This window comes from Chlamydotis macqueenii, chromosome 8 (genome assembly GCF_036417535.1).
Source record: "Chlamydotis macqueenii isolate bChlMac1 chromosome 8, bChlMac1.mat, whole genome shotgun sequence".
NCBI classification, from domain to species: Eukaryota; Metazoa; Chordata; class Aves; order Otidiformes; family Otididae; genus Chlamydotis; species Chlamydotis macqueenii.
This window is the reverse complement of record NC_141563.1, coordinates 14,186,819-14,201,234: the sequence shown is the minus strand read 5'-3', so window position 1 is coordinate 14,201,234 and position 14,416 is coordinate 14,186,819. Positions and strand designations below refer to the sequence as shown.

The following is a 14,416-nucleotide window of genomic DNA, read 5'->3' as shown; positions in this document are numbered from 1 at the left end:
CACGATTTTTGTGCTTTTTGTTTTCTGCTTTTAAGTGTTTACAACACCTGAAATACCAGGCTTGTATTAATACGGACTTTTTTTTTTATCTCCTTCTAGCAAATGAAAACTACAAACAAGTAGCGATGTGTATTCTGTATCACATAAGCATGGATGATCGCTTTAAATCAATGTTTGCGTACACAGACTGTATCCCTCAGGTATGTACTTTTATGCATGATGAGGCAGTAGGATGCGTCTTTCCACGTGCACGTCTTTTCCTCACGCATAGCAGAGCTCGCACTGACACCCACAGGTGAAAGGGGGAACAGCCACGATGCTGCTGAATCGGTAGTGAACCACCTAGTCATCGGGCAGTCTGACTGTTCTTGCTGGTTTTTAATGGTACCCAGAAAAAGGGTTGGTGACATATTCTCTGTCAGTGCAGCTAACACTTGCGCTGCATCAATGAATCGATAACAGTACAGGTGACCTGATGAATTTCTACAGAAGATCGGGAATGCTTGAAAGAGATGAAAGCTTGTGCACAGCAGGTCCTTTGGGAACCTTGTGGAAAGTATTTCCTTTACAGTTTTAGAAGGCATTCTTTTCTGATCCCATTGGGTATCAAAATTTCAACGTCTTCAGTATTACAGGATATGAACTGGAAACCAGCCAAGGGGTGTTATGTTGCTACATGACAATTGGTTTTCCAACTGCAGGCGTGTACAACAGGGGAGACTTGAAGACTATGGAAGGCTTTTCACTGATCTTTCAGGCTGCAGTTTGTTGCACAACATTTTGTCTCCAGTCAGTCTTTGATCCAAGCACAGACACAATATCATGGGCTTTGGGGTTTTATGTGTATGTTTTCTGTGTGTTTGTTGTTTTCTTTTTAACAAGCAGCAAATCTTCTCTAACCAATCTTCTTCGCGGTCCTGATGAGGCTGGAGTTGAGAAAGCCTGCGTTGCATAAGTGAAAAAGCTCTCTGGTAGCTTTTTCAGAATTGTACCACACTATCTTCTTTCCTGCCAAACATGTTTTTAACATCAAATATGTTCAGAACGGGAAGTTGCCATGGAAAGTGTTCAGAATGTTTCTGGTCATTCTCTCGTGACAAAAATGGCAATGTTTTTCCAAATACAGGAGGATTTTGGAGAATAGAGAGGGGAGAACTAGTGGGATAACTAGTATATGTTACAAAACGGTCTTGTAAACATCCTACTGGCTGCCTTTTCTGCCACAAGAAGCAAGTATATGTTAAGGCATTTGCATGATACAAGAGACCCACTTTGTTCTGAGCGGTTACTGACCAAGCCAGAATTCATGCACTGTGTTTCAGGGCTCGCTTATAATGTGCTTTCAGGGAATCTTGGCATGGCTCTTAGATTCCCGGTGCCAAATGTAGAGAGCTGTGGAAACTTCAGTGATATCATACTGTGAGCTTTGGTGGACATAGTTGTTCTGATAGGCAGTGACTGCTCAAATTAGTGCTTACAGAGCTGTTTGCAAAGACTAGTGGGGCAGGAAACAAGTCCTCTGCCTTCGTTGGATTTTGGCTGTAACTGCAAAATTTGAAGGATACCTATAGCTATTGATGCTTCAGCGGTTGATGTAATTATTCACAGATCACATCTGCCGACTGTTCAGAAAGGACAAGCTGGACAACCAGTGCTTGAATTTTATTAATGAATGTTCAAAATTAGGACAGTTATTAACGAAGACAGAGGTAGCAGAAAACATGGGGAAGTGGGTAAGGCATCAGGAGAAGAAAACAACCTTTTTAAAAGGTCTCCCTGCGATCCGATTCTACCCTGGAAAACCATTCTCTTTTCAAGAGTCATATGTGCCCTTCTGTGGGTTTGTTTCCTTTGGAGGAAGGGTGTGCATCTGAACTGGCCAATACTCAATATTGAGTGTTTAGGTCTTGTAGAAAGTGATTGGAAAATCAGTCCCCTGTTATTTTGAACAGACAGAGTGCTTGACAAGGGCTCACACGTGCTGTCCCTGGTAAACATCCTTGTGGATTGCAGGAGTTAGTGGGTGCTATTCTAGTAACAGTTAAAAGTGAGTATTAACAGTTCATTCTTGTTTAGACCTCAGCAATGCGTGTTTTGTTTAAATAGGTGCAAATGCCATCCAGATGCTTATAAAAGCCTTTATTGGTAATAACCTGGCCAATCAAAGGGCATGGTTAGGCAATGATGTCATGGTGATATTTAATATTTTACCGCAGAGCAGTGTGCAAGGTTCTCTGCAGCTACCCACATGTTTTCCACCAGGGTTGTCCTGTTTGGCCCCTCTTTGATCTATAAGCTTCTTTTCAGCTTAATGCTGGTAAACGTCCTCTCTTGACAGCACCCTTTGCTCCTGTCCGCCATTATCTGCTGAAGTTCAGAAACCAGAGCATCACTTCAAACAGCAGAGTTAGGGAGTAGCCGGTCAGGAGAGATTCCTGAGGCATGCAGTTCTGGCATAATCATTCAAAGATGTTTGAGCTGGGCTTGGGGAGGGGGTGGGACAGAGGTGTATGTGAACAGAGAGCTGTGGGGGTTGGCCTCTGGTCACTGGTAAATAAGTGAAGGCAGGTGCCAGAGAGTCTAGACACAGTGATTTCAGTCCTGGTCTGTGGCATCTGATACTCAATATGGGACTTGTCTGATTGAACACTACTGCCTCTTCATTGCACATGCTGCAGTCTTTTTACTGCCTTCCTGTTAAATCAGTAAAAGATGACAATGGACATGGTAAAGGCAGAACAAATTTAATTTTAATATTTCCTATTTGGCAGCAATTACTCTTTCTTTTGAAGTGGCACAAGAAGCAATCAAATTAAATGAAGACATAATGGGAAACATGGAGCTCGTACGAAACTATTATTTTAAAATTTGAACAGCTTTAATTGAAACTGGATATATTTTTTCTTTTTATAGAGAAGTAGTTCAGTAATTAACAGTGTAATCCCATCTTGTTAAACATCTAATTTCCATGGATTTTGTATTGTGTAAGTAATGAGAATGTTTCCCTTCAAATTATTTGAAGGGCTTTAAAAATCTGTTTTTAAAGGTTTTGTAACAGAAGAGTTGCAGGGGGTGATTTTTGAATGCTCATGTTTTACTTATTAAGTGGCAACTTTCTTCTCTGGTTAATTCACTCTTATGTGACTGTCAGGCTTAAGGATTTAATAAACTAGGGATTTTATAAGTTCTTGAAGCAACCTAGGGAAATCTGATTCTACCTTTTTAAGAAAGGGAGGAAGAAATCAATAGTAGCTTTTAAATTAGTACATGAAAATCCCAGAAAAAGAGATTAATAAATATGTTGTAACATAAATATTTATTTTATTTTATTTGGGTTCGTTTGGAATGACAGCCTGCTATCTGATAATGAATAAACATACAGAATTGCTGTAGTAAAATATTTTGGAGTGAAATTCCTGCCATCCTATTTTTCCTTTCCTCCTCCTCTCTAAATGGGTTGTTCACCCGCTTTCTCTAGTTTTCAATGCATTACAAACTGTTTTTCCACCAGGGGGCAAGCACACAAATATTTAATGATTAGTTGTTGGTTTTTTTTCACCCCACACCCCTTTTGACACAAAATGAGCTGCGTTTTTTGGTACCTTATGTCATGCTTATCTTTAGGTTCAGTTGTTTCTACTTCCAGTAATCTCAGTCTTGTCATCATGCTGCTTTGCATTATAATCTTGACATGTCTTATGAAATGAGCAGATTTCAGGAGCAAGTAGTGTGATGTCCTGCAGCCCCTCAAGGAAGAAACCATGCAACTTGTCTGCCATGGTTGGAAATGAGAAAAAGAAATGGATGTATTTGTCATGTTTGTATATTCAAAATGCCCTTTCAAAAAATGCTCAAATTGACCAAAATGAGATTAGATAGCCTGTGATGTAATGGACAAAACAGGTGTCAGGTGTATAAAATGATGGCAATCCATAGGTTATTTGCCTAAGGAATCATCTGGGAATTCACTGACACTTATTAAACAGTTGGAACAGGATTATTATTGTCTACTTAGGTTAACCAAGGTTGTTCTGTCCCATTACCAAAAGAACAGGACTACTACTGAGAAGTCTTTGGTATATGGCAGTGTTCAGCTCTAGCAATGGAGCTGCAAAGATAAAGCACCTTACTGCAGATATAGCTAATTTGCGTATCAGTTGAGTAATCTCAAAGCAAAATAGTGGTAGAATTATTCTGCAATTAAGTGTCTATTTAGAGTCATCATTTTATGAAACAGCCAGGTATTAATCTGACTCTCTGTTGAACTAAGATGTGGGGTTTTTTTTTCCTATATTAAGTCTACCTAAAAGTTCAAAACAAACTTATCAATTCACAACTTAAATGCAGTAAAATTAAAAAATTCAGTGGTAGCAATAAAATGTAACTAACCCAAGTTAATTTAAGGTGATGAGTGACTGCCATTTTTAGCACTTTATAAGCATTGTTATCCCCAAATAATAGAACTGTACATCTTATGCCCTTGACCTTTGCAACTTTACTGTTCATGTAGAAATGCTGAGTATTAATTTTTTTTTGGAAAAAAAAAAAAAAGCCTACTGTAGTTGACATCATAACACTGCTCTTCTAATACTTTGGAAAGATTAATGACTTAAATGTGCTTGTGTTTCTTGACAGTTAATGAAGATGCTTTTTGAATGTCCTGATGAGCGGGTTGACCTGGAACTTATTTCTTTCTGTATTAACCTTGCTGCTAACAAAAGAAATGTACAACTTATCTGTGAAGGCAAGTGTACTGCGATTTTGCTGTTTTCTTGGAGATAATACTTATATACATATATTTTTATATACTTACATATCTAAATTACATGTATTTTAATTATTTATAAACTTATATATGTATATGTAGGTTTATAAAATAAAATACCTCATTTTTTGTTAATGATTGCAAGCAAATGGTCATATCCTTTCCAAAATTAGTCTTGGTGACAGGAGTGACACTGAATAGCCCATGTACCCATATCTCTCATATGTGCATGCAGTTCTGTAAAACATACTGATGATATTACTGTGGGCAACTATGACTTTATGGAGAGATCAAGTGTTTGTTCTACCTGATGCCTAAAATCCATCTTCAGCTAATCGGTTTCACCTGCCAGTACCAAATTAATAGCACGATGATGTTGTTTAGTTGCATCTTTGATTTTTTTTTTATTTTTTTTTTAATTGAGCATCTTTTGGGTTCTAGTATTTTGTTATGTGGTATAGATTACTTTTAAACTTTGATTATTTTCATACTAGAGGTTTAAGAGGAACATTATTTTTCAGTAGCTATAACTTTCACTTGTGCTTTAAATTTTCACTATGAACTACTGCAATAAATTACTGGACTTTAAAAGGGACAATTGTAATCAATGGTTTCTATGGCCAGCAATTCCATTTTCAAATTCTGTGCATAGTTCTGTAGAAGTGGAAGTAGGGAGATCCGATTTTCTGTTAAAGGTACAAATGAAATTCAAGCTAGTAGCACTTGCTAGGTAGGCAAGGTGATCTTTTGGAGATATAATGGTAACAATGGGACTTGCCCCCTATAATCAAGGACTTCAGATCTGTGTATGTCTGTTATGTGTATTCCCACATAATTATCTACATGACTGGTAAATAATCTTTTAAAACCATAATAATGTATTTATTCCACGGAGTGGGGAGAGAGGTCTGTGAGCTAGCACTAACAGCTGTGCTGTGTCTCCACTAACTGCACTTGATGATAGGATAATGGTTTGGATCAAGAACCTTTCTTGGTCTGAATAAATAACTAAGCACACTTGAAGCATTTAGTTATTTATTTGACCTTTTAAGTGTCCAACCAGTACATATGGTCATAGTAGTTGTTTTAGAGAAGCTATAGAATTTATGCAGAGCAGGTCTTTTTCTTTTCAACTTGAACTTGGAAGAAGTAATAGTTCTTGTCTAAATTCTTTACTTCTTCCTTCTAAACTTTTGCAAGTTAAAACTGATTTGTGTGTGTGCATGTTGTTGTTTTTTGATCGGCCAGTATTTTCCTCATTTTTTTTTTATTTGGGGGATTTCTTAAGTGTATATTTGTTTTCAGGAAATGGTTTGAAAATGCTAATGAAGCGGGCTCTGAAATTTAAGGATCCGTTGTTAATGAAGATGATAAGGAATATTTCACAACATGATGGGCCAACTAAAAGCCTGTTTATTGTAAGTACTGTCTAATACCTAGTGTGATCTCTGGTTCTTCCTACTGGAAAAGACTGGCTTTGGAGAGCTGCTGTGTTTTGTCTTTACAGCGTGTCCAGTTTAAGTTTTCTTGGCTGTCATGGGTTGATTTATGTTTCATTTTGTAAGGCTATCTCAGTTGTAGATCAGGGTTTGGATCCCTCACTACAGGGAAAACGGATCCAATAAGTCCTTGTTCCAAAACAAATACACAAAACCAAGCAAACCAAAAAAAAACCAAAACCCCTCAACTGCTGAGGTGCACATCATAACAATTAAACTGTCCTTAATCTCTACTTTTAGAGCTAGAAAGTGAAGTAAAATAGGATTTTTTTTCCACTGTGAAAGTGTTTTGTATAAGTGGATATTTAAAAAATTTTCAATACTTAATATTTAGTTAACTGTGTAAAGCCACCCTTTCAAAAGAAGGGGAGGAAACATAACATCCTAATTGTGGTAACTTTAAATGTACTGTTAAAATGAGGATTGAATATCAAATTCTCTTATATCAGTATGGAATTAGTAAGTAGAATCTGTGATTCCCCTGTTCATGTCCCCAGAAAATCTTGTAGTTATTTCTTAAAATCTTGAGGAAGAGGACTCCGTTACTGTCACACTATGGTGTTTATGATCTTCTTTATCTTATTTTCTGACAGTCTTCTCAAACTGTGTGTGTAGTAGCTGCTTTTGGAACATCTGAACTAATGATCTTCATATCTCGAAAGTGAAAGGATGGACAGGAAGAATGCTGAAATGTTTTCTTGGATGTTTGTTCAATTGAAATTGAAACTGCCATATTAGCCCACGTTTCAGGAGAAGAGTCTCCTTAGTGTTCTTTTGAGAACTAGTTTTGATTTGACCAAGTTGTGAGTTCTTCAGAACCTCAGATTATTCACCTGTAATGTTTGTTGCTGTATTTTCTTTAGGATTATGTTGGTGATTTAGCAGCTCAAATATCAAATGATGAAGAGGAGGAATTTGTGATTGAATGCCTGGGAACACTTGCAAATTTGACCCTACCAGATCTGGACTGGGAACTTGTGCTGAAAGAGTACAAACTGGTTCCGTACCTCAAGGATAAACTAAAACCAGGTCTGTATGAAGTTTGGTTAGTCTTTCAAAGTAGAGTTTTTCAAAGAATTCTTAGAGAGCTCTTTCAGAGCAGAGTCCTTTACCTTCGTAATTTGTGATTGTTTAGGGAAACACAACACTGAAGAACAGAGTCATATCTGCAGAAAATATACAACTGCCACAGATTAAGAATTTCTAAGAGGTAATACTTTCTGTATTCTGACTTACCAGGTTCTGCAGAAGATGACCTTGTTTTAGAAGTGGTGATAATGATTGGAACAGTTTCTATGGATGACTCTTGCGCTGCTCTGCTGGCTAAATCTGGAATCATCCCTGCGCTCATTGAGCTTCTAAATGGTATATTGCCGTGTTTGACCTTAGGTCTTGTTTTTCAGAGAAGTTTAGTTGATGTAGCTGTACTGTAACTGAATGCACCGTTCATTTTCTCTTGCAAGGCAGGGTAGGTGTTTTGTCTAAAGGAGGAGCAATTACTCCATTATTAATAGAGACGTACTGACTAGTCGTCTAAAGATTTGTTTTTTCCCATACCTCCACAACTCTTGGTGCAATCTGTGGTCTTTTCTTCTCTGCTCCAGTCAAGTAGAAACACTCATTTTGTGTTGTCAGGAGATGAAATGCGTGCATGCCACTGAACTGTCTAGCTGACATGTAAGAGCTGAGCTCAGTCTCTAAGTATCAAGAGCTGCTTATTGTGAGATCTGAAATTGTGGGATTTTTTTTTTTTTTTTTTTTTTTTTTTGCAGCTCAACAGGAAGATGATGAGTTTGTCTGCCAGATCATCTATGTATTTTATCAGATGGTCTTCCACCAAGCCACCAGAGATGTCATTATCAAGGAGACCCGTATCTTTTTAAAAATTAAACATCTAGAATTACTGTAGTTAATTTGCCATCACTGATGTTTGGCCTATATTTCTCTTGCATAAGCCTTCTGATCTCAGAGATTTCTTTGTAAATGGTTTATTTCAGCAGAAGAAAAAAAATCTAAGCAGCCTAGGCATGTGGAGGGACTGCAAGATTAATAATAAAGATTAAAAGTTAGCTTACTTTGAAACAGAGATGGGAGTAGGAGAGGGATCACTGGAGCAGATGACCCATTAGTTCCTATCCAATATGAATTACTGTATGAATTTGTTTTGCAGATCATAGACCATAGAAGAACTTATGTAAAGCATAGACAAACTTCTTGCACAGCACCATTATACATACACGTTGCGTGGTCTGAAGTTATGTGCATTAAAATAGTTTTATAGCATTCTTTCTTATATCAGTCTAGAAAACATAAATAATGACCGCCCTGTATTTTTTTTGTCCACCTAATTGTTCCTTAAATTTTGTTTGGCATAAGTCTCCTATCTTCTTCCCACTGTGGAGACTTTGATTTCTGTTCCTGGCTTTCCTCTTTCTCCTTTTTTCACCTGTCTGTTGAAGATTGAATTTGTTCTTCAGTTTCCTCATGTGGTGGACCTGTTCAATTTTTTTGCATGTTACTTATAACTCTTATTCACTCTTTACTACTTATTCTTTCAATCACTGCTAATGTTGAGCTCATTCAGATGGTCCAAAAGCTGTGGAAAGAGGTGCTAGCTGTCTTTGGGCCTTAACTGAATGTTAAATTTTGTTGAAACATGAAGAATAGGCTGAAAGGAGCCCTTGTAGGGATAGCAGATTAGTGATTACTTTGCTAACAATACAAGGACTACTTCTTAATGTCCTTTTTCCTTTAAGCCCTGTAGAATCCATTTGGGATGTTGTTCTTAGTCTCCTGTTTGGACTCCTAGGTGGCTAGCTTTAAAAAAAAAAAAAAAAAAAAAAAAAGTTTATATCTGTAACAATAAAGCACCAACATTTGAACAGTGCTTTTCTCACTCAAATTGAACAAGACTAGTATTCATGTGCTGTGCAAATGATAGCATTATCTTCAGTATTTTTGCGACTAGTACACTGGAAACCTTTTTTTTTTTTAAAAAAAAAAACAAGAAAACTCCCTAAAGGTTACAAAAGTAAGTCTCAAAAGATTAAACCATTCCACAGAATCTATGCCTTTTGAACCAACACTTTAGGTACATGGATTTCCTGTAACAGATCAGAGTATATTTTCTTTGTAAGGGTCATGTAATTTTTCTTCAGCAATTTTGAAGGATATATGGGCATCTTAACGTGTAATTTTAAAAAACAAAAAAACCCAACCAAACAAACAAACAAAAAACCAAAAAAAAAACCCCAAACAAAACAAACCTGACTGAGGTAAGGCTGCTGAACTTCACATCCAATAGAAAATTCCTGACTATGATTCTTAACAAGATTTGCAGTTGGAAGAACCTAGGGCTGTGAAAGACATAGCTTTTATCCTTAACAGTTTCTTTCCAGAGGCTCCAGCGTATCTTATAGACCTGATGCATGACAAAAATGCTGAGATTCGCAAAGTTTGTGACAACACTCTGGATATTATAGCGGTAGGTCTGATTTTATTATCTGTCCTTCAAGAACCCCTTTACATGGGATAACTCTAAAATAACTAAGTAGCAATAACTTGCAAATTGAGAATATTTTTCATGTGCAACTTCCTAATCATATAGGTAAAAGATCAATTTTCATGGGACAATGACAATCGTTAATATAGGCTGTGTACCAAACTTCCAAAAACTGCATGTATACTTCAAAAATTCATACCAATTAGCTTTACACTACAAACACTTCTAAAGAGTGCTTTTATACTTAAATTAATCACATTACATGAGTATGTCAAGCTTTCATCGTTTCTTAGTTCTCCAAACAAATGGGTCTTGTTACCCAGCAGCTTTTATTCAGCTTTTCTACATCACTTGACGCCAATATTTGTTTCAAAAAGAAATTGTGGGCAGTGATCTTGAAGCTGGTTGGGTTCTTTTTTTGTAGTATTGAACTTTTAAATATTGTCTTCAACTCTTGGCTAGGTTTCATTTAGCTACATGACTTAGTTTGTCTAACTATGCATTGATGACAGTAAACATTTGGGACAGTTGTTTTGTGTTAAACTGCTAACTTGGATAAAAGAAAGAATACTCAATTGTGAAGTGCTATTGTTTTATCAGCTTTTATAACATGTATAGCATGTAGAATCTGCTTCTGGGGATCCTTGACTCTAGAAGTGTTAATATTTTCTAGAGTGTTCTTCATTGAAGGAAAGACATTGTGAAACTGCTTCAACTTAAAAGTTGCATTTTACTGTTAAAATTCCTCCTGGCCTGTTTAATTGAATTGGCTTCTATTGACAAAAAGAACTTTCAGCATTTTGTGGTGTCTTAGGATTGTACAGACTGTACATCCTTTTTAATTTTGTGATAGCTACACTACTTCCAATTTTACAGCCAAAGAGAACTTAGCTATGAGTCAAGAGTAGTGTCTTTGACTACCTTAATGCTTTTCCTATCATCTGCTTAGTTTCTTCTTCAGTTGTTATGCATGTTGCAGCTTGTTCTCTGAGAGGTTTAATATGGCAGAAGACTTAACTTACACTGCACAATACTATAGTCTATTTTGTCTTTTTCTGTTATGCTCATTAGCAATACCTTCTAATTTAATATTTGTCTTAAAAAAAAGAAAAAAAGATTCCAACACAGAAAATGTTATGCCATTTTATTTCTATCTGGCTCTGGTTTTGCTTCATGGAGGTATGAAATGAAAACTGTGCCCAACTAGTTAGCGGCAGATTTGCCATCGACATTCATTAAGGGCAAGATGAATTTGCTCTTAGTACTTATTTTATGATAGGCATTATGATCAGCTTGCCAAGACCAATTATTTCCAAGGATGTCTCCAGTGGAAACAGTAGAAAGATTTTTATCTTCTGGGTGAGGCTGGATAATCTGAGTGCTTCCAGCGCTTGTTTTATCTTGGGGCCAGTGCAATTTCAGTGTCTTAGGCATTGATTTGTTCTTATAAGGGAGCTTTACAATGTGCTACATAGTAGTATCTAACTACTGAAAAATTATGTTAGCAATATTATTAAGCAACGCTTATTTTATAGAATCTAGAGGAATAAATACGTTAAGGCAGACCTTCATATTCAATATTAACATCTGAGTAAAATGTACTTGGCTTTCTTTCCTTCCTAAGAAGAGGTAATCTTCATGCTAGCAGTGAGTAAATGAGGAGTGCTATGATAAAGCCTATGGGATAGGCTTCTCAACTTGCAAGAAGCACTGGACAGGACTTCTAGGGCCTAGAGGAAGAATAAAGGCTGGAAATGATGTGGTACTGCTGTTAATGGGGGTAGAGGAGAAGATATCAAGCATGTACTGAGAGTAGTTTGTGTGATGATAAATTATTTTTTTCTTTGGTTGTGCAGAAGTGCAACACTTAAAATGGTGTTCGCTGGTAAGTTAGAGTTTTTCCTTTCTGAGAAGTTTATAGCTTTATTATTTAGCTGTTGGATTCTAAGTTGCATAAACCATAACTAACGCCATGTCCCTGTGGAGAACAGGAAGCACAATATGCCCTATTTTCTGGAAGACAGAGAGAACGACTGATTTATTGCTTTCTCAGCGATGTTACAAGCTGGTTGCGCTTTGTCTCCCAGTACCAAAAATCACAGGCAAAAAAAGGTAATGCATTCTGGATGATGATGGGAGAAAATATGAAACAGTAAGTTATTGGAACCTCACATCTTTATAGGTGTTTTGCCATGCAGCTCAGAGGATATAGTAAAACAGCCTGTAAACACTGAGGTGTTTGGTTGTATGGCAATTTTACACAGCCAGTGCCTTCTGAGGTGTCTGAACAGACATAGTTCCTAAGACTGGCGAAACTTCTTATCTGTGTTAAATCCACAACAAGAAAAACTTAAGTTTTCAGTCTTGTTGTTCCATGCGTGCTGACAGGATTAGTTCCTCTGATGATGGAAATCAGAAACTAAATGTTGGAGAATAGAGATTTGAAAGTAATTTCTTCTCAGGGAGACAAATGCTTCTTTCACTCATCAATAAGCTCTATATAGTGTGATTGAAATAACACTGAAGAAAATCAGATGCCTTATAAGCCTTAGGGGAGATATGCTTTCTGTAGTAAAGTAATTGTCATAGAAATTATGGAAATGTTACACTAGTGATGATTTGTTTAATATAGCTTGGCTGGACTCTGCCATTGATGAACTGAAACAGATGTGCTGCTTTAGCACAGTATGTACTGGGGAGTCTCAGCTTCACACTGGTAGATGCAAGATATACCTTTTGTTCGAAAATAAAGTCTGCATTGATAATCTGTGAATGCTTCAGTCTCGTGTCAAGACTCAGCACATGATACCAAGCAGCTAGTTTAGTGTACTTGTATGCCTGAAGCGGGACAGGTTGCATGGCTCAGCTGAAAGCCTGGAATCACCAGCTAGTGTAGGAGTCTCAAGGAAATGAAGTTCTCTTTGCCTCAGAAGCCTGGACATCTGCAACTCAAAGCTTGTGGAAACAACTGTCAGCTTATTTGAGATCTTTTATTCTGTTTATCTTGGACAATATTATCAAGAGTTGAAGGGGTTATTATCTCTCAAGTTTCCCATTCTTTTTCTGCTCCTAGCTCAGTCTTATTGGAGTTAAATGATTTTTCTCATTTATTCAAAGGATATTTAATTAGCCATAACCATATCCTTGGACTGTGTAGTCCAAGCCTTATCCCTCCCCCATTTTCCTAGTCATTGTTTTTACAGCTTTGAATTCAGGCCTGCTGTACCATCTTGTTTCTCTTCTGATACGGAGTGGATCATTATGCTTCTTGCAGAATTAAAACAACATCTAGATAACTACAGCATTGTCCGTGTGTTTTAGGAAGGGCTTCGTGCCTAAGGTGTTTATCCAGCTCTTGTTCTTTGCTGCTCGTATTTATAATGAATGTCAGATAACGTTGGCTTCACGTGGAAAGCTGTGTTAATGACGGCTTGCATCTTTCCATATTAGCTAAGTGCCCTGACACAGTCCTCCATGTTGGGAATGCTGGAATTTCACATAAGAAGCAGGAATGTGCTGTGAACTCTGAGTGCTCTGGGATTTGGGGCCAGCTGTGCAAGATGTTGGCAGCTCTCTTAGAATCAAGGAAGAGCAGACCACAGGGATTTGATGGGGGCTTTATTTGAATAGGCAGCATACTCTGAAAATAGATAACCTTTGACTCCAGCTTGGCGTCCTCTTTCCATGAAGAGTGCTGTAGTCAGTCCAGCAAAAAAGGTTCTCCTTTCACTTGTCAGGACTCCCCTTTCTGTGGTGTCCTTTGTTCCCCTGTTATCCTCTAATCATGAATACAGAGAGGTGGGCAGAAGAGCAGCTAGGGTGTGGCACTGCAGACAGAACCGTTGACATACGGTTTCACCGATCAACTTCTGCATTGTTAAATTTGCAATTAGTCCACTTGGGTGCTGGGAGCTTTTTGTGGCGAAGAGCGTGCACCCAGCAGGAAAGGCCCTGCCTGGACTAGAAGAGTAACCACATTGCAGGCAGCATTACATAGGGCAGGCGTGTCCTGATGGTTTCTGTCTTCGCATAAACCTATCTTGTTCAGATTTCCTTCCTAGTATTGGTGTTTGCTCTTTGGGGTTGTAAGACTAGGAAGGTGAGCCAAACCACTGATCTCTGTTACTTTTATAATACCTTGCCAGCAAGATAACTTACATTCCTCCAAAGGGGGGAAAAAAAAGTTTCTCTCTTCAGCTATTGACAATAGAGGAACCCTGTGGACGTTGTGCATTTTACATAGGTGCCTAAATGTAGGGGGCGTGAATGTTTACTCTTTTTCTCTGCCTTGATATTAGTTTCATATCACAGGTTTCTGAGCTTCCTATGACAATATATTTAATGATGAACCTGATTGTGAAGTGACTCTGGGTTGCACACATGTAAGTGGTAGAAGGATTTTTTTTTTTTTTTTTTTTTTTTCTGGCCTCTGAATGAATTGCCCTCTGGTGGTACTTACCCGAAGGTAGGTGTCGTAGGCACCTGCAGAAGGTGATCCGTAACATCTGTTTCTCTCCTTGGTTTATAGAGGCACATAGTTCAAATGACATGCCTGACTTTTGGATAGCTAGACAAGATACATCTTTTCTTTCTTAATAAATGGTTAATTTAACCTTTCCTGTAAACTGTGTTTTAGGAATGGTTAAATAT

General features: G+C 37.6%; 1 protein-coding gene across 1 annotated transcript in view; it reads left to right on the top strand.

The window, feature by feature from the left end:
- Positions 1-14,416, top strand: part of KIFAP3 (kinesin associated protein 3) — a 71,013-nt gene that overhangs the window by 27,700 nt on the left and 28,897 nt on the right. The window contains exons 11-17 of the mRNA XM_086753878.1: positions 100-200; positions 4,636-4,744; positions 6,071-6,183; positions 7,128-7,293; positions 7,504-7,629; positions 8,037-8,135; positions 9,663-9,748. Coding sequence (XP_086610004.1) covers positions 100-200; positions 4,636-4,744; positions 6,071-6,183; positions 7,128-7,293; positions 7,504-7,629; positions 8,037-8,135; positions 9,663-9,748 — 800 coding nt within the window. The remainder of the gene's footprint in view (positions 1-99; positions 201-4,635; positions 4,745-6,070; positions 6,184-7,127; positions 7,294-7,503; positions 7,630-8,036; positions 8,136-9,662; positions 9,749-14,416) is intronic.